The 19692-nt window shown below is 49.1% G+C and overlaps 4 protein-coding genes, 1 long non-coding RNA gene and 1 pseudogene across 5 annotated transcripts; 3 read left to right on the forward strand and 3 right to left on the reverse strand.

The window, feature by feature from the left end:
- Positions 1–2207: 2207 nt before the first annotated feature.
- LOC120653614 lies at positions 2208–4354 on the reverse strand (annotated as a pseudogene).
- An 872-nt stretch (positions 4355–5226) lies between these two features.
- Positions 5227–9319, reverse strand: LOC120656391. The gene is made up of 6 exons (XM_039934467.1): positions 9060–9319; positions 8056–8087; positions 6755–6946; positions 6500–6550; positions 5749–5813; positions 5227–5654 (listed from the first exon to the last, which is right to left on the reverse strand). The coding sequence occupies exons 1-6, from the start codon at positions 9110–9112 to the stop codon at positions 5577–5579; spliced, it is 471 nt and encodes a 156-aa protein (XP_039790401.1). The 5' UTR covers positions 9113–9319; the 3' UTR covers positions 5227–5576.
- A 1787-nt stretch (positions 9320–11106) lies between these two features.
- On the reverse strand, positions 11107–11778 carry LOC120654139. The gene is made up of 2 exons (XM_039931698.1): positions 11616–11778; positions 11107–11458 (listed from the first exon to the last, which is right to left on the reverse strand). The coding sequence occupies exons 1-2, from the start codon at positions 11707–11709 to the stop codon at positions 11313–11315; spliced, it is 240 nt and encodes a 79-aa protein (XP_039787632.1). The 5' UTR covers positions 11710–11778; the 3' UTR covers positions 11107–11312.
- A 4141-nt stretch (positions 11779–15919) lies between these two features.
- Positions 15920–16487, forward strand: LOC120653615 (F-box protein SKIP19-like). Its single transcript, XM_039931321.1, has 2 exons — positions 15920–16428; positions 16472–16487. The coding sequence occupies exons 1-2, from the start codon at positions 15920–15922 to the stop codon at positions 16485–16487; spliced, it is 525 nt and encodes a 174-aa protein (XP_039787255.1).
- A 1-nt stretch (position 16488) lies between these two features.
- On the forward strand, positions 16489–17090 carry LOC120654141 (putative F-box/LRR-repeat protein 23). Its single transcript, XM_039931699.1, has one exon. The coding sequence runs from the start codon at positions 16536–16538 to the stop codon at positions 17034–17036; it is 501 nt and encodes a 166-aa protein (XP_039787633.1). The 5' UTR covers positions 16489–16535; the 3' UTR covers positions 17037–17090.
- A 1136-nt stretch (positions 17091–18226) lies between these two features.
- On the forward strand, positions 18227–19163 carry LOC120656393. The gene is made up of 2 exons (XR_005667892.1): positions 18227–18658; positions 18736–19163. It is a non-coding gene; the product is annotated as an uncharacterized LOC120656393 (long non-coding RNA).
- The last annotated feature ends 529 nt before the right edge of the window (positions 19164–19692 follow it).

The raw sequence follows: 19692 nt of genomic DNA on the forward strand, positions 1-19692 counted from the left end.
TGCCACGAAGACCAAAACAGCCGGCCTGTATCAGTAAAATCAGTACTAGGAAGTTGAAATGTTACCTGCTGATTACTATCATTATCAATCCAGTTCGTACGTAGGCCAATCGTCGACATATGTTCTTCTGATACTAAGACACGGTAACTAGGATGATGCGTACTCAGAAGTGTCTGACTCTTGCTACAGCAGTTGCTAGCTGCTAGTTAGGTGCTACATGAGCTTCTGCAGCACGCCATGAACTGACCCCATGACTAAGAGACTTTTTCACCTCTTTTCCAAACAGTAGAGCTGAAATACGTCCTGTTGCTGAACGTTTTGTGGGTTTGTCTATACTTGTTTCAGCTGTACACTTTCATCATTGAGTAATTTCTTCACGGGTTATTATTGCACATTGGCTCCCATCTTCCATATTTTCTGAATTCCATTGAAGTCATAAGTAATAATGTTGGTTCATTATGCGGCTGGCTGGTTGTTATGCTTGTTTACACGAGTAGTTCTTGCACTTGAGGATTGTACCCACTTATGCAGTATTTCTATTTGTGTAGGTACAATTGGCAAATGAAAAACAGCTGACTGATCACTATGGATCGAAACATCCCAAGGAGAAACCTCCAAGCACATCAAACACATAATAACCATTGCTGGCTGTGATGCAGAAGCATAGATTCTGCTTTGGCTTATTTGAGGATCTTCAGTCCGCTCCATGCTTGTACCACAACGTCAATTCTACTCGATAATGTGTGCATTTCCTCCTGTTTCAGACAAGAGCCTTGATAAGCATGTGTGTTCCTACAAGTACATTGTGTTGTCATACAGTCAGTGTAACTTCGAACTGTTGGTACCATAGATAAGGGAATGGTACTATGTCATAGTCACTGCTGTTACCCTGGAAGCTTGATGTTCCTCCTGTTGCTTGGTTCCATGTTATAGGCGCCGAAACATTCATATAATTTTCTAAAGATTTAGATTTAGCACACACTAATTGTGGAATGTTGCACCAATGAGATGGTTTTCTGTTGGAAATGTTTTCTTCTCATGCTAACTTACCATATTCATAAAAGGTGCTGGTACCTTTGGTGCAGATCGATGTTTGTTCTGAGTCTGTTGGTGTGTTTCTCATTACGAGCTGGTTAATCTTCACCATGTTTTGATTTGTGTTCAAGGGCATGTTTTGATGAGCCGATATTTGAGCCTGCTAGGCAAGAAAAACATGTGTACAGTAGAACTAATTTCTCAAGTAGCAGGTACGAACCCGCAAACTCATTGATCGCGACGCAAGCGGCCCAGCTGCAATTTATTTGCGGCCCAGCTGCTGTCCGCGTCACCAAGCCCGTTGGGCAAAGCCGCCCTAATAAAGCAAAACCCGCAAGAACCTGTGAAGTCTCGCGAACCCTATCGCCAGTTCCGCCGCCGTCGAATTCCTCCGCCCGCCGCCACCCGCAGACCGCAGTCGTCTGCTTCCGCTGCTGCTGTCCCCGTGTTCCCGTCCCCGAGGCTGTTCATGGCGGTGGCGCTGCCTCAGGCAGGGTTCCTGGATATGGCTCCTCCGAGGGCCCCTCGTCGGCCATGAGCCCCACCTCCATTCTCGAGACTAAGCAGTTTTGCTGCGCCGCGCTGCCCCCGTTCCTGTCGGAGCGGAGCCTCAGGCGCGCACCACGTGGACACGGCCGTCGCGCCAGAGCCGGCTAGCTTTGGCCTCGCCGATGTGCTCCGGGACCACGGGGACGCCAAGCTCGGCGGCAAGGTGGTGCTCGATCGGGTCCCAGCTTCGGATCCAGGGCCCCCCCCCCCCCCCGGCAAGGTCGTCGAGCTGGCGTCCTCCCCGATTGAGTTCAGCTTCAAGAACCGGGACGTGATGCTGGTAGTGCTGTCGCTCACCAGGAGGTTCCTGACGAAGGTGGTCAGCTCGCCGTCTTCTCCCCCAAAGGTGCGTGCTGTATCTTCTCGTACAGATCCCCGCAAATGTGATTGGTCCATGGTTAAACACCTTAGGAATTATTTTTCATTGCCTGCATATATCGTGCTTCCCCTTGAGTTGCAGTGGTCTGAATCTCATGGTCACTGCTCTGAAACCTGAGTTATCAACTCTGCAAGAGTATCCAATACACTCTTATTGCTAGTTCAGCTAAGATTTCATATAATAGTCCGACTGCTCTGATCAAGATTTTTTTTTTCTTTTGATTTCAATGTACTCCCAGGTTGTGGTTGAAGGAAGAATAGGATCTGCAGCTACTCCTTTTTTTTAGGGAAATTTGTCTGTGGCACATCCCCAAATCTTGAATTTGTGCACAGCACACTCCACTCTTTGAAATTGTGCACAGCACACTCCATTCTTTGATTTTTGTCTCCAACACACCGCGGCACATAAAAAGACTTCTTTGCCCTTTCAAAAACCGGGCCCACCCGTCAGCTCTCCCTCTCCTCCTTCCTCCTCCGCCTCATGGCGCCCGCCCGGACCGCCTCCACCTGCAGCGCCTCCGACCCGCCCACCACGGCCACCAGCGCGCCCGCCGCGTGCTCCGCCGCGCACCCGGACATGGCGCGCACTAGCGCCGCCACCGCCAGCCCGCCCCCGGCCCCGGCGACCACGGCGTCGCGGCCGCCCTCGGCGAGGCACAACCGCTCCACGGCCGCCAGCGTGCGCTCGGGCTCCCCGGCGGCGCCGCCCTCCGCCACGCGCCGGGCGAGCGCGGACGCGGGGCCGGTTCTCCTTGGCCAGCAGAGCGCGAAGAGGCCCCGGATCCGGACGCGGACGGCGCGCGCGTGGGCCTTCTCCTCGGCGGCCTCGACGACGGCGCCCGCATTGACCCTGGCCTCGAGCGGGCCGGCGGCGGCGAGGAGCTTGCCGAGCCTAGCGACCCGATCCTCCCGTCCCGGGCCACGACCTCGACGGCCTCGGCCTCCCCGAGGCCGACGAGCGCGAGCACGGCCATGGCCTCGGCCTGGAGCTCGTCGGCGGCCCCGGAGGCGAAGGCGGCGTCGAGGGAGCGCCCTGGCGAGCGCCCGGAGCCTGCGGAGCGCGGGGAGGCCCGGGCCCTGGGCGACGAGGGAGCGGACGAGGTCCGGGTCGGCGGGCTACTTGGGCGTGGGGATGCGCTCGACGCCCATGGAGCGGTGCGCGACGCACCACTCCTGGATGAGGTGGAGGAGGAAGGAGGAGGAGAGGGAGAGAGCTGACGGGTGGGCCTGGTTTTTGCAAGGGCAAAGAAGTCTTTTTATGTGCTGCGGTGTGTTGGAGACAAAAATCAAAGATTGGAGTGTGTTGTGCACAATTTCAAAGAGTGGAGTGTGCTGTGCACAAATTCACCATTTGGAGATGTGCCACAGACAAATTTTCCTTTTTTTTTAACTTGAAATATTGTGAGATACTGAGTTCTATCGCTGAACATGTTCATCTCAGATGTTGTTAGTTCAATTCATTCGAATAGAACGGAGGATCCTAAATGTTAATGCCTTTCTAAATCAGTTGTTTTTTTCCAGGTTTTTATTTACATTCTTTAGCATTAATACTTTTTGGCTCGGAAGCAAATAAATAAGTAGCGGAATGCCAGCCCACCATGATGTACGAGCAGATGATGCGGGTTTGTGTGGGTTCGTGGGTTGTGCCACTATGCCCACGGAATACATATCAGCGGCGTGGCTAAGTTGGTGGACGGCCGCAAACCCGCAAAACTAATTGGTGGCAAACTGTGGGTTTGCGGTCAGTTGCAACCCGCCCCGCCTGCAACCTGATTACAAACTACACATTTCTTAGGGTAAATTTGCTAGGGGACATCATTCAAACTTGGCTTTTGCTGGTAGCCACTAAAAAAACATCCCTTTGCTAGAAAACACTCTTCAATCAATGTAATTTGCCAATAACACATATAATAGTATTTTCTATCTGAAGAGTTCATAAAACACAAATTTTGGACAGATTTACCCTTGCCCTACACGCGTCCGCAAAAGCATCTCGTGCGGTGGCTCGTCGCTGCCGGCGACCGATGAGTTCCGAGACCGGCAATATTGGCATGGCTAGGTGCCTCCGCGCCTCTGACTCGAGGACATCTCTGTGCCTAGTGATCCAGCGGATGTCCCAGCTCAACTCCCTCCCGGCTCTAAGCACGAGCGCGGTGACCGCCGTCGCGTGCGCCGCCAGCGTGGTCCGCATCGCCTGCTGGAGATCCGGCCACGCGTCCAGCTCGGCCAGGACGGCCCCGACGCCGTGCAGCGAGGCCGTCCACTTGGGCAGCGCGCTCGACGGTGAGGCGTGCTTGCCCCGTGGCGGCAAGCTCATCTCGAACCTGGCCATGCAATCGTTGCCACCCCACCCGTCGGGGCAGCTGCTCGGCCACCCGCTGTCGCAGCACATCACGCCAGCGCTCCGGCGTGGGGTCGGAGAGCACCGTCGCAAGCATGCTCCGCGAGGCAGTGTAGAGCGGGTCGCTCAGGTGCGCACTGGCGGCGAAGGACCAGCAGAACGCTGGTGTGGGGGCAGAAGCGGCTATGACGTGCCCAGCTCGCGCGCCACGAGGGGCATCCACGCGCCCAGGCGCGCACGCCTCAAAGGGGCCCCCGTGCGCCGCGAAGCCCCCCGGTCGCCGCCGGCGACACGCCCGCGCTGGTCGCCTGCGACGCCCCCGTGCTGGCCGGCGGTGCGAGCAGGCCCTGCGCGCCGGACCAGCGGGCGGATGGCCGGCCGGCAAGAGGGAGCGGCCTGCGCGCCAGCAGGACCACCGCCGCCGGTAGTCGCGAGCATGAGCGTGGAGACTGGAGGGGGTGATGCGGATGAATTAGATGGGGATGAGTGTGTGGTCAGAGGGGGTAATTTGGTCATTTCGCGTTCGTTTACAATTAATTTGAATAAACAATAGGCTTTAGTGTCTTCTGGCAAATTACTTTGATTGAAGAGTGTCTCTCGGCAAAGCGATAATTTTTTAGTGGCTACCAGCAAAAGACACATTTGAAGGATGTCTCCCAGCCAATTTTCCCCATTTCTTACTCCCTTTCCACCTCCTGCGCTTCAAGGCCATTCCTGTCTGTAACCACCCTTGACAAGCTAACAAGGAAGATCTTGATCTAAAGGCATTGGACGCAATAATTACAGCTGGAGTGGTGCCCAGACGGTAAGTCTGGAGAAGACGGCCAAGGTTATAGCCAAATGGCCCTGAGTTCTGAAACAATATATACTTGCCACCAAGGCTTACTTGCCATCTGAGTGATTTAGTGCAAAGAAAGCAGAAAAGCACCATTGAAACTGAGGTTTTCAATAAGCGTTGCCTTCTACGAATTCTAGAGAATGGCAAAAACTCAGATGTCGAGAAAATGGATTACAACCACCGATTCTTTAACTAGCATACAACAACCAAGCTGTTTCGATGGTGCTAGTACCTGGTGTGTCATTTACCTGATGCTACAAGCTGATTTCCATCCATAAGGCCAGGATATAGTGGTACAACCTTACAAATGCTGATTCCAGAAGCCCAAGCAGCTACAGCCTACAGCATGCGTGGATGAGATACAAGTACATTGAACTGGCGAGTAGACTGCCTTAAACTAGTCATCACCCGTAATGATGTAGATGTTGATTTCCATTAGTTCCAGGAGTCGACAGGTGATGCAATTTCCGTATGAGAGTCAACTGCACGACACAACTCTTCAAGGAAGTTCATCTATAATCCCAATAATCCGCAGCAAGCAATTAGGGGATATTGCAAAACGAAATGTAGGAGGAAAGCATGGCAAGGATTTTACTCCAATTCATACCTGATGAGGAAGCTTCAGGTGACCCCATGATGAAACAGTAGATCCAGAATACATTACTGGTTTCTCTGGACAAACATCAAGATAGCAAAGTTAACAGCATTAACAGGTGCACTTTTTGTTTTAAATTGTTTCATATGGGCACCACTGGACGTAGGTATCTAACTGAGGTGTCAAGTATATACCATGAGTTCATCATAATATAGTATTTATCTAACTGAGGTGTCAAGTACGTACCCTGAGTTCATCAGAATATAGTATTTATAATAGGCATAAAATGCTATTAAAATCCCCAGTTCACCAAGAGACACCTTTCCAGGTAGCAAGTAGCATGCCCTAAAAGAACTGTATTCCCAACTTTGCTTGACTACTGTTGTTTAATGTTGCAGAGCATGGTATAACACCATAGCATCTCTATTCTCTAGTTATCTACCCAATATGAGCATCTAAATTCTAAGAGTTGCCACAAAATATATGCGCATCCACTTACAACACAATATGAATTTCTTAATTCTTAAGGGTTGGTACAATAGGTTGAGACAAGATACAAGAACATAAATATTATTGATGCATGGAACTATGATACCGATATATCATAACATAAAAATAATGTCTACTTTCAAGTTGTTATGCATCACTTGTAAGGTCCTAGTTTTCTCACTGCCACAGTGGTTCTTCAACACTAAAGACTCAAGTATTTGCATTATCAGCTACCATCAAGAAATGTAATGTTCATAGCAACATGAGGACTCACCAGAGGAGTCAATTGTTTGATCATTGTACAAGTTCATTGCAGCAGTCCAACCTACAGAATCAGAATGAAGGTTTAGGCACTCTCCTAGGTTGAACACAAGCAAAGGGAAACACTATACCACTCAAACTTTCTTAGTATCCACCCCTAAATACATGTATTACACAGTAGCATGCGGCAACTAGAGCAGCCAAAAGGTAAGAACTTGTACCACAGAAGTTTTCTAGTAAGAATGTGCAGTTTTGCAGAGAAACATACGGTCATTCAGAAGCTGTGATGCCTCACTGGCTGAACATCCCTCCAAAGGCACTAATCTTGTTTGATTGTAGTCATTCTGAACATTGCCGAAGAATGTTTCGTGAGGAACAATTGGAGGTAGGTTCTTTAATGAAGGAACATGGCTCTTCTCTCCATCATTGTTGTAGGAGTAATTAGCCTTATCGGCCCTATCTGTTTGGTGGGATAACAATTAGTCTCATAATAAGTAACCTGAACAGAACTGCCTAACAACTTAACATTGAGCAGTAGCATATTAAGAGACATGATAGCTAATACTAAAATTATAGGAAACACAAAAGTCTAAAATGCAAACTTAACGTCTCTGAAAAGTTACCAGTGATGATCATTCAGTACAACAGAAGTAACAACTTTTACTCTTTAAATGTTAACCATAGATACTACTGTTGCAGGTGACTTTTCAGTTTACATTTTTTTTCTGTTGTAAAGTAATGTATTGGCTAATTTGTTGGTGTGTGTGGGTTCACACAAGACAAAAATAACAACTTCATTCTTGAAATGGTAATTATAGACACTATTGTTGCAGGTGACTTCAATTTACTTTTTTACTGTTGACTGTTGCAAAGAATAGTCAACAGTGGTAGAGCCTATAATTACCATATATTCTTTGCAACAGTCAACAGTGGGCGGGCCTGGTGCAGCGGTAGAGCCTACCGTCTGTAACCGGAAGGTCCCGGGTTCGAGCCCCAGCCTCTGCACATTTGTGTGGGTAAGGCTTGGGGCTTAAAAACAACCCTTCTCCAGACCCCGCACAGTGCGGGAAGCCTACGGCACTGGGTACGCCCTTTACTGTTGACTGTTGCAAAGAAATGCATCGGCTAATTTATTGGTGTGTAAGGTTCACATAAGAATGTTAGTTTGTTAAAGGATCCTTATGTTATTATGAATTATGAAGCTGAAACTATGGTAAGGGGCTGTCTATTTGCAGCAGAGCGAACACAGATGTTGGACTATGTGGAGATTTATAAACATATTCCTGGACTAACTTAGAAGTACAGTAATTGTATCACCCAGCTATTGGATCAGATCATATTGACTAAATTAGTCAACAGTGGGACCTTATGCATCAAACCAACAGACCACAAAGCAAAATTGCATGTGCCTAAAATCATCTGCAAATCCAACTGGTTGCATCTAAAGAAATGCACCATAAAACCCAGTCAATGAATCAGATAATATCAACTAAATTAGTCGAAAAATATTCAGAACAAGTGCCTGAAAAGCATAAAGAAACTGAACTAACTGCGTTCGAAGGAATGTACCTCCAGACTTCCGCCGATTGTTGGCACGATTCCTGAACAATAATGAGAATAAAGACAGCCATAAGGTTTGATCCTAAGCAGAGACATCTACCAAGATATAAAGCTAACGAAAATGTTGATTTATACAACAAAATAGGGATCCAAGTATTGATTTGATGGCTTACATTCAAAAAGCATACAGATAATGAGAAGCAATGCAGACATCGCATTATTAGATCAGAAATCATAACTCCTACGGAAAGAACTAAGAGGTTATATCAACTGACAACTGAATGATCAGCGAATGCACAAAATTTTTACAAAAAATCGACTTGCTCTTCCCACTTAACTCCACCTCTGGCTATGCAAGATCACTAATGCATTGACGATGACAACATGTAGCCGTTTCCGTTGCCAAGAAAATATAAGATGGTGCCTTTGAAGCCAGAAATCGGATCTAGTAATAGATGCATGAACTGCAAACTGAACGGATTGAGCAAAGCTGAAAAAAGTTGCCTATGGGGATGAAAGTCACCCAAGCTTGCTCCTTTATTCAATAGCTAGGCTAGATCAGCATGCCAAAGGATAACCAGAAAACTGAAAACGGTAGTTTGCTAGTGACAAAGATTGCACGTTTGCAAAAGCCCCTTTCGTGCTACATCCTGCCCGAGCTAACAGAAAGACGGGCGGTAGGTACTAGCAATAAAAAGGCAAAAAGAAAAGAAAAAAAAGAGAGGATTTTGATCTATGAAGTCTATGTGACAGCAATTATTCACAACGCACACTTTCTAAGGTGCTATCTCAGATCAAGGCCATCAAAGCTGCTAAAGATTAGAAGCCAGAAGACCACTGACCGCTCAAATCTATGCATAACGGCCCGAGAAATGCCAAGAACTGGTCGAATCCAACGGAAGCCTACCCTCTCCGCGGCCAAGCCAAGGTACCAAGAAATGCCCCCACAAATCAGCTCAGCTTGCATCCTGCGGAAAACCCAGCCAGCCCATGGTGACGCGACGCGAGCTCACCTGTGCACGGGCGGGGTGTATCTCTTGATGGCGTCCGGGTTGGTGTCCGCCATCCCAGCGAGGGCACCGAGGTAGCAGGGGGCGGGCGAAGGGGGAGAGAGGAAGGAGCCGTCGGTGGTGGGTGCGGCGCCTTCCTCCTTGCCCTGCCGCCTCTCCTGCTGCCCCCGATGAGAGTCGCAAGAGGGAGGAAAGTGGAGGCCAGGCCCAGGCGGATGACCAAGGGCTGAGATGGGGCGCTGACGTGTGGGCCCGGAGTGTTGGGTGTGGAAACGGGAAATGCTCTGCTCACCGATGTCACTGTCGAGGGAACTGCAATGACCGAGGAATGGATCCAAAGGGCTGCATCGCCAATGGAGTCTACCGGTTTATAACGGTGGTCTGGAAAAAAATCGTCAAATGTAATACATCACGCTGCAAAATAAAAAAAATCCCAAATACTCAAGTTGTGTATCTTTGTATTCTATATCTATACTTATATATCTATACCTATTTCTAAATCGATTAAGATTTCAACCTAAATTTTTGGTTTGGTCTGTCTCGTATTATTGACATATGGGACTTAACCCATCTCGTATTATTGACATATGAGACTTAACCCATCTCGTAATCGAGTCGGACTAACTCTCTTTTCATCCACGACTCGATCACGTAGGTCCCTACAAATTAACGTATGGGCACCAAATATATCCGATCCTTATACTGTATTTGTCCGTACCAACGCACATGCACAATTGCTTATATATATTACTAAAAATAAGTAAGATTTCCACCTAAATTTTTTGTTTAGTCCGTCTTGTGTCATTAACATGTGGGTCTTAGTCAAATCCCATATGCAAGTCGAATAAACCATCTGTCCACGACCACGACTCGATCACGTAGATTCATGTAGGTTAATGTATATGTATCTGATAATTATATCAATTTTGCCGTGGCACACCCAGACATATTTGTCCATATGATCATGGAGGTACTAGACGCCACTATGGTGGCGCATGGCACGTTGGCTGGCACAGGCAACTGCGAACCCTATGCCGGGCATCCCCAGCGATGTGAAGCTATGTCAGCCTGGCGATCAAAGACGAAGTGTCACATTGGTCCCTGGCTTGCTTACTGCTGCCGTAGGTCACGCACTCAACCTCCTGGAGTTTGGGCATGTATAATGTTTCTGTTTTATAGTCTGTTTTGCTTCTGTTTTCCTCAAAATCTATAACATAGATCGGTAGCAAGGTTTCTTTAGCCCAAAAAGAAAATTGAAGACCGCCCAAATTAAGGAGAAGACCGACTCGTTCTTATTTCCAAAAACCATCATATTAGAATAATATATTAATTGCAATTACTATTTAAATACTCTTATAAGATTCCTCGCAAAAAAACTCTCATAAGGTATTTATCTTTATCTTTATCTCTATCTCTACTTTATTTCATAAAAGCAAGCAATGAATCCATGGTTCGTCAATCGGAATTTTAATCGTAATCCGAACAAATCAATCCGAATCTCAATATGAACCCAGACAACTAATACCTCGCGTGGTCATAGTACAGCTTGTACACGGAGTGAAAAAGTATAAAATTGGTGGTTTCATGTAGGTCAGGGTAAAATTTATGAAAAAGTAGAAATGCACTGATATTATGGTAATAAGAAAAAAATATTAAGTTCGTTGGTAACCAACTCAACAATAACTGAGTGGTATCTAACACGTTTATGAAAGTAGTCATTCAGCTTAAGAAATGGTAACCAACTAAACAATAATAAAAGGTAACCCAGTTGACTTCCACCAACAGATCTAGAAATTCGATGGAACTGGAACGGTCCTATTGCGTGCAAAGTATTTCAGATTCGAGCCACTTCCGTTTTCCGATGTTTGGATCTCTTGTTCTCAGATAGCGCTAATTAACAAAACCAAGTTGAGGCTTTGCATAGACTTCGTGAGCGACTAAAACACTGAGGTGGTATTTAAAAAAAATTTGAGCTTAGCATTCTGTCATGTTTGTAGCCGAAGAACAATGCAGAGTACACAGATGGTTCTCAGAATAGAATGCAAGATTCAGTGACGCGTGTCTGGTGCTTCGACAAGTCCTTACTGAAACATAAAAGCTACAGCATGTCAACAGTACACGGCGTCGTCATGACACAGAAAGAGATCGATGCACGTTTGCTTGTCGATTTGGTTGGAATCTGAAAACGAGACGCAGATCGGTGTAGCAGGCAGCGCTGTCATCATCGATCTTCGTTGTAACTGTAACGCCTTCTCATCAGGGCTTGGACGACTTGACGACGAAGTTCTGGCGGCTGATGGGGTTCATGGCGACCGGCGGGCCGGCGGTGCGCGGCCACGCCTGGAACTTCCTGTCCGTCTCCTGCCACCACTCGGTCGTCGCCTCGGTCCGAGGGGTCGTGCCTGCAGGTAATTCGCCACGATGAAGGCCACGCAGCAGTGACGTCAGCTTATACCGTGCCCTGTTCTGCTTCCACTGGCGAAGAAGAGCAGCACGAGATTACTGGTGCATGGGGGTGCTGGCAGGGTGGGTGTGGCATGGCATGGCATCTGATCTCACCTCCGAGGACCTTCCTGTCGGCGACGTAGACGCCGCAGGCGTAGGCGAAGGCGAAGGAGGCCGCCACCGATCCGACGATGTACTTGGTGGCCATGTACACGAGCCTCTTGCCTCTTGGGGTAGGGTAAGCAATAGCAGAGCGTTGCCGGCGCAGCCATGCTTCTGCGTTAAGACTTTGTGAGACGCGCGCTGGTAACAATAAGCCCACGGGTAGGCATCTTTATACTAGTAACAGAGCTAGCAGGACAAGCTGCCGTTATCAGATTTGGTTTTGGAAGCGACCTACTGGATCGTCATTAGTCTACTGGAACAGTACCGTACCTGATGATGGTATGGATACACTTGACAACACCCTGTTGGTATTTATGATGTCGCGTTTGAACCGTCTCACTGTCTCAGGAACGAAACCAGGGGGCCGTTATCAGATTTGGTTTTGGAAGCGACCTACTGGATCGTCATTAGTCTACTGGAACAGTACCGTACCTGATGATGGTATGGATACACTTGACAACACCCTGTTGGTATTTATGATGTCGCGTTTGAACCGTCTCACTGTCTCAGGAACGAAACCAGGGGGCGCCCGCTGTATCGTGGATAAACAAAGTGTTTACTCGGCGTCGATCGATCGCTAACAGTGGTTGCCGATTGCCATCGTCCTCCTCGACCACTCCGGTCGTTGCTCGTAGGTTATAATACATGTCAAAGCAGTATCCTCACCGTTCGTTCCTGCTCGGCTACGATCCACCCTGCTTTGACTCTGTCCGCCATGGGACACGAGTGCCTCGATGGAATGCCACCCTGACGGCGTGGCAGTGGCAATGCGAACGCTGGCTTCTGTCCGGCATGCCCCCACAAATATGGCTAGACCCCTCGGCTAGGAGCCAGCTCGCCTCGACTCGTCAACAAAATGCTCGGAGCAAGATTAATAATTTAGTCTGTTGCTGGCTGCAAAAATCTTTGCAGCTCATCTCTCAGCCCATTTATATAATGATTTAGTTTTTCACCATAAATACATGGCTCACTTATCTATCTCACAAAATTTCTTGGTTCTTGTGTCGAAACTGACTATAAGCTAACAACTCACTTCTTCTCTCTCCTCCACCTCAGCATTCAACCTGCTTTTAACCCACCATAATACATGCTCTCAACTCAGCTAATTAATAGCTCGAGACACCTTGTTATGCTCGGAAGCCAAATATAAATTTAAGCCCTGCTTAGTTTTCAAAAATTTTCTTACAGTACTCATCGCATCGAATTTTTGGACACATGTATGGAGCATTAAATACAGTTGAAAGAAATAATTAATTATACAATTTAATTGTAAATAACGAAACGAATCTTTTAAGCCTAATTAGCCCATGATTGAACATTAATCGCCAAATACCAATAAAAATGGTACGGTACGAAAACCCAAATACCAATGAATTGCCATCTCGACATAGGTGGAATACAAAAGGTGTAGCAATTATAAAGTTCCAAACTTCCAAAATTCACTATGCATCGAGCACAATCAAATAACAGTTTTCTAATTATATTTTGTTTTAGTTATCAGACTTTAATGTCACAATCATAAAAATTCCAGAACAGGAGCCAACAATAAATACATGAATCTGTTTAAAACTTTAGATGAACAACACTTTGGAGATCAAGCGAGAATTGGGCCGTTTCAGCTCGGAACCATCGAGCCGAGTCAAGCCGAGCAACAACCGAGTCGAGCTAGCTTGTGGCAGCGGCGTTCCGGCGACCACACTGGCGGCCTCACGCGCTAGTAGCCACAGCGACAGCGACGACCTTGCACGCTGCCCGCCTGCACAGCTCCATCGGTAGGCTGCTATCTTTTTTTTTTTTGACAGTTTGTACAATGAGCTATGCATGGTGATTAATTAATTCTTTGATACATAAGTTCATAGTGATTTAGTACATAATTAATTTGTGTAACCATTTTATTATATACATGAGAGAATGCACAATACATTTAAATAATTTGTATGACTCTTAAAGTAAGCATGTATAATATATCAATTTGGTTCACACAGCATTAAAATAGATCATTCAGTTCACACAACGTGAAAATATATCATATCAGATGGCACATCAATAGCCATTGGTTCAAAATGCATCGCATGGAATTGGAGGGAGAGAGGGGCAGGTCTGCAGGCCGCAAGCGAGCATCCATGCCAAGCCATCTCACCCTCAGCAGGAAGGACCGGAGCAGCAGTCACACGACGAGCGCAGCAGCGACGACAAAGAAAACTCGGCGTCGGGTAACTTGCACAACGAGTGAGGAGGGAAGATGAAGGCCAAAACAGGGCGAGGGGTAGGAGGGGCGCACCAGGTCCCGCCGCTGGCGCTGAGCGGAAGCGGGATCGTACAACAGCGCGGCGGAGGCGTCGATTCGCCTAGGAGAACGGGCAAATGCAGTAGACGACCGATGCGACGGCTCTTCTCTCTTTGTGTTCAGTGCCCTCCGCCAAGACGTATTTTGCAGCGATCGATGCAAATCGACGGCATCGTCTGGGCGTTGTACGTGCCCTTAGTGGTGAACGTTTGTCCCTCTTTCATTTGGCCTGGTGTCTTTAGAGCTTTGTTGTAAGAGTAAGCGTAATGATTCAGCCGGTCGGCGGGCCAAATGACCTCCAGCATAGGGACCACAACAACATCGATACCTGTGCAGCAGCACATGCAGCCAAAGGGAGGGACCACAGCAGGGCATGCAGCGAATCGGAGCCCATTTCGCCCGCTGGAAGCTGCTGTTTCGCGAGACGCTATAGATGTCCAGACCGCCCGGCCCGGCCCGGCCCGAGGGTGGGCCCGCCCTAGCCCGGCCTTTACCGTGCCGTGCCTGACCCAGCCCAATGTCTCAGGCCAGGCCAGCCCACGGGCCCATTTTCGTGCCAGGCCGGCCGGGCTGGCACGGCCAGCCTGCACTGCCTCGGGCCCCGTTCGCCCGCTCCCTATGCGTCGAGGTGCCGCCGCAGCCAGCTCCCCGCACTGCGGCCGCGTCGCTGTGGCGGCGAGGGGTGGAGCTGGGTGCGACACGGTGGTCCCCTGAGGAGGAGGTGGCGGCGAGACTGCGACGGTGGTAGGGCGGAGCAGAAAGGCGGCGGCGAGGCCGAAGCAGGACGGCGAGGGGGCGGCGCGGAGAAGGAAAGTGGCCTCCCCTAGCAGATCCGCGCCACCGGTCGCCGTAGGGCGCCGCCGCCGGCCGCTGGGAGGTGCGCGCCGTCATCTCCCAGTCAGATGGAGGAGGAGCGCACGCCCGCTGCTGGGCCCGGAGCGGGAGGGCGCGGCGCTGCGGCTTCGTGGTGTGGCTGCACGGCCTGGGCGATTGCGGCCGCTCAAACGAGTTCAATGAGGATGGCGAGGGGGCGGCACGGAGAAGGAAGGTGGCGGCGAGGGCCAAGGGCGGAGCAGGTCGGCGAGGGGGCGAAGCACGCAAGGCGGCGGCGCGGCATTGGGAGAGCCGGAGAGCCAGCGCCAGGAGATCGGGAGAGAGGATGTGAGGTGGCTAGGGTTGGGAGAGGCCGAGAGGGGCCCGAGCTGGCTGTATTTTTTACGTGGGCTTGTTTCTGTTTAGGTGGGCTGGTGGGATTCAACGAGCTGGTGTCTGGCCGGCCTCTATTAACGGGTTGGGTCGTGCCACCCGCCGTGCCGAGGTGGAGGCCCAAGCACGGCAAGTGCTATCGGGCCAGGCTGGCCCGGGCACGCCAGCCACCGGGCCAGGCCGGGGCGTGCCGTGCCGTGCTGTATTTGGACCGGGCAAAAAAAAAACGTGGCTTGTGTTAGGTTATCCGGCCTCGTGCTTTCTGGACATATATGAGACGTCGCTCCACACACTCTCTCCTTTTCTCTCTCCGCCAGCAGTGATTCAACCGGCTTGCAGCTAACCATAATACTTGCTCTAAGCTGGTATCCCAGCCGTTTATTTGCTTTCTATAAAAGCAAGGTAAAGCTTTTATCGAAAAAAAAGATAACAGAGAGTTGGACAAGGCCAGAACTCGAGAGACGTCGCAGCCGCGTGATGAAGGCTGAGCACGCCCAACCTCTCGTCTTCTTCTTTGGTTAACACGCGTCCGTGCGAAACCGCACTTGGCCATCCCATTTGTATCTGTGCCGGCCTTGAAGTGGCGCTTTACTTCTAGAAGTCACAGGATACGAGGAGTTTCTCATTAAGCAAGCCGGGCCGGGACTGCGATCGCTCGTCTTTATAAACTACGGCGCCACCAGGAACAGCCTTCCATTGTCACAGCCAGGCTCCCCATCTCCTACTTCCTTGGCAGCAGGCACGGTGGTGGTGGTGGAAGATGGCCACGACGGTTCACCACCCAAGGTACGGTGATCGGCCGCCATCGCGAAATGAATTACTGCGGGCTGATGGTGAATTACTAGCAATTGTCTATTGTTTCATCAGATGCGTTGAGGGAATCGTTGCGCCGCCAATCGGAACAGGCGGCGACTCGCCGGTGCCGGCCAGGGACTGGTCGGAGCTGCCGCTGGACGCCCTCGCGTCGATCTTCGTCAAGCTCGGCGCCATCGAGATCCTGATGGGCACGGGCCTCGTGTGCCGCTCCTGGCTCCAGGCCGCGGAGCTGCCCGAGCTGTGGCGGTTCGTGGACATGGCGCGCCACAAGGTGGTGGACGACATCTCCGACAACATGGAAGCATTTCGCGTCTCTCCTGTGGAACCAAAGATCAACTGTGACGTCCTGTGCGCCATGGCAAGAGTCGCCGTATACCGCTCCCGTGGGAAGCTGGATGTGTTCGTGGCCAAGTGGTTCGTCACCGATCAACTCTTGGAGTACATCAGCAACAGGTACCAATTATCGCCTCTTCCTCCGATCCGATCCTGCAAAAAGTTCATCAGCATCGTAGATGAATCCCAATTATATTCCAACATGCCCAGCATGAACGAATTTGACAATGTCATGCAGGTCGCCGGCTCTGAAGGCCCTCGGCCTCGTCTCGTGCGGTGGTGTCTCTAACGAAGGGTTCACGCAGCTGATCAATAAGTGCCCACTGCTAGAGGACCTCCTGCTTGTGTTCTGCCACAACGTCGGTGGCCGTGACGTCTACGAGGCTACCGGCCGGGCATGCCCGCAGCTCAGGCGCTTCAGGCTACGCAAGAGGGCGTTCTGCTTCCACGGTAGCGGGGAAGCGCTCGGGGTCGCGGCCATGCACGGGCTGCGGACCCTTGCCCTCCTCGGGAGCGACGTCACCAACGACGAGCTCGCCTCCGTCCTCGACGGCTGCCCTCACCTGGAGCTTCTCCACCTGAGTGATGACTGCTTCAACATCGGCGCCGACGACGCGCTGCGGGCGAGGTGCGCCAGAATCAAGTCGCTGGTGCTTCCTCCCCTCCATCGCGAGATTGATGATGGGGACTACTACGAGATTGATGTTGTCGGCTCCGACTCCGATTGAGACATGTGATCCTTAGCCTTACTACTGCTGCTGGCCTGCTGCTGCTGTGGTATAGCGTCCGTGTGGTCTCAAAATGGTTACCAAGTTTGAAAACATGACAAGAATGGCACCTCGCGGGACTTTGTCATCAGTTTATCTTTTTCTTGCTCTTCGTGAAGTCCGTGCAAGATCCTGGTATATATATACCAATGCCTCGAACTATAAAAAATTCCAAATTAAGTTTCGATGTTCAGCATGTGTGCGTGGCAGAGCGTCGTCGTCGACGAGCCTGCGCCGTTTCTATCTCCGGGCCGGCGAGCGCCGCGCATGCGCCCCTATGGTGCATGCCGCAGTGGACCGTGATGTGTGTCAATGCGTCGTCACCTTCTCGGGACAGCTCGATGATGAGGCCACAACCAAAGCTAGTATCGTACACCAGCAGCATCCGCACCCAACTACTCCATCCTATTTTCTCCATCCCAAAAGAATGACGGGCAAACTAGTTCAAGTTTAACCGAATCTATAGTAAATAGTATTAATGCTTATATCTTTAAATAAATTTATTATAAAAATATATTCTATAACTAGTTGACTTATCGAAAGCGAGAATGCATTTCGAGATGGAATATAGCTAAGCTTAGTTTTTCTAAAGTCAATTTTCTTTAACTTTAACCAATAACATCTCAAAACCAAATTATTTTAAATAAAAAATATTACATATTATAATAGCTGGTTCATGATAAATCTACTGGCATAATTATTATATTACATGTTTCTATGATTATTTTACTATTTGTAGTTAACATTGAAAATATTTAGCTTTAAAAAGTCTTAACGTAGTTATATTATGGTACGGAGAGAGTAGTAACTAATATAAATCTCCGACAGGGTCAACAGTTAAGAGACAGGGCATCTGCATCTCCAACGACCTAGTAGTACTGATAGTACTCGCTTCAAATTTACCTTTCTTTTCTTATTTAATTTAATTTTTTGGATAACTACAAGTCCACAAGTGATGTTGCTTGCTGGCCCATCTAATCTGCAGGAGCAGAATTGAACAAGGAACAAGGAAGCTGTTGCCCGTCAGGCGTCAGCTCGCTCGGCGACCCCCCTATCATTGTTGGGGGTTTATTCCCCGCCTCCCCGGGAATATGCCCTCAGCCCCTCACCCCCGCTGGCACCATCCGCGGCATATATCCCCGCGGTCTCGCTCGTCTTCGTCTTCCACCTCGGTTCGGATAGGCGCCGAGACCGCGACGCTTTCTTTCTCCATCCCCTCCAACTCCAAGCAGCAGATAGCCTTCCGTAGCTACTCCTCATTCCTGCTTTCTCGTTCCTTGGCGAGACTGGCTTGCGAGTAATGCAGCTCCGAACTTGTTTTGTTGGTGGTCATCTAACCATGCTCCGATCCGGTGCATGGATCATGGATTGCGGTCATGACCCATGACCGTCATGGACTGATCATGGTCTTGCGTGCGCGGTTAGATGACCATCAGCAAACAAGTTCATGAGGCATGCAGAAGCAAACTGCTCCCTACCGATCAGAGATTACCACCGCACCGCCGGCCACGACGACCTCGCCGAATGTAGAAGCTTCACGAGGAGGCATGGCGTGCTTCGAAAGTTCTTCCAAGAAGTTGAAGGTAGCTGCACTGCTTCTCTTTGCGTGCTTCTGCCATCGGTTAAAATTTTGCTACTGAGTTTCGTGTGTTGTGTGCAGAAGTGAGAGTGCGTGTTTCGTGGAGATCCGAGTGCGATTGTTCTGTCGCTTGGACGCCCTTCACTCCGTGGAAAAAATGTTCATGCTTGCTCAGTTGCTAAAAAAAAAAAATTGTTCATCGCTTCATCGTCGTCGTCTCTATTCGTCATCATCATTTGAGATATAGCTTCTGAATCCCCCAGTTACTCTCAGAGCTATTTGATTCTCCTACATGATTTGGTGACGAGCTGATCATGAGCATATGCCTCATGCCTATGTCAGAGGTTCCGCGTTCTGTGTTGTAACAAGATCTGGTCAAGTACAGATGCAGCGTGTGTTGCTGCGCCTTTAGGCCTTGTTTATTTCTTTTTTTTTGTTGGCCAATTTTTTTTAATCGGAATCTTACTATTTCGGAGTACTAAATAAAATCTATATTTCGGAGTACTAAATAAAATTTATTTATAAAATTTTTTACAAGGATGGATTGTAAATCACGAGACGAATCTAATGAGCTTAATTAATCTATGATTAATTCATAATTAGCGGATGGTTACTGTAGCATTACTGTTGCAAATTATGAATTAAATAGGCTCATTAGATTCGTCTCGCGATTTACAGTCCATCCATACAAAAAATTTTGTAAATAGATTTTATTTAATACTCCATGCATGTATCCAAACATTCGATGTGGTGTTTTTGGGTGTAAAAACTTGGATCTAAACAGGGCCAGTCAGCTTGCAGAGTACTAGTACAGAAGAATTAATTTATAAGAGTTTGAATATGAATGCAATTTTTCCGTACAATAATATGTCTGTTATTTTTTGGCGAAATAGCCAAATTCATCCCTGAACTATCGTGTTGGTCCGGTTTCGTCCCTGTGTCGAGCTGGCGTTGACACCATCTACTACCTCCTTAACTTTCCGTCCCATTAGGTTTACAGCAAACACTAAAATGTCCATTTTACCCCTGTTATTTTTC

This window comes from Panicum virgatum, chromosome 1N, assembly GCF_016808335.1.
Source record: "Panicum virgatum strain AP13 chromosome 1N, P.virgatum_v5, whole genome shotgun sequence".
Classification (NCBI taxonomy): Eukaryota; Viridiplantae; Streptophyta; class Magnoliopsida; order Poales; family Poaceae; genus Panicum; species Panicum virgatum.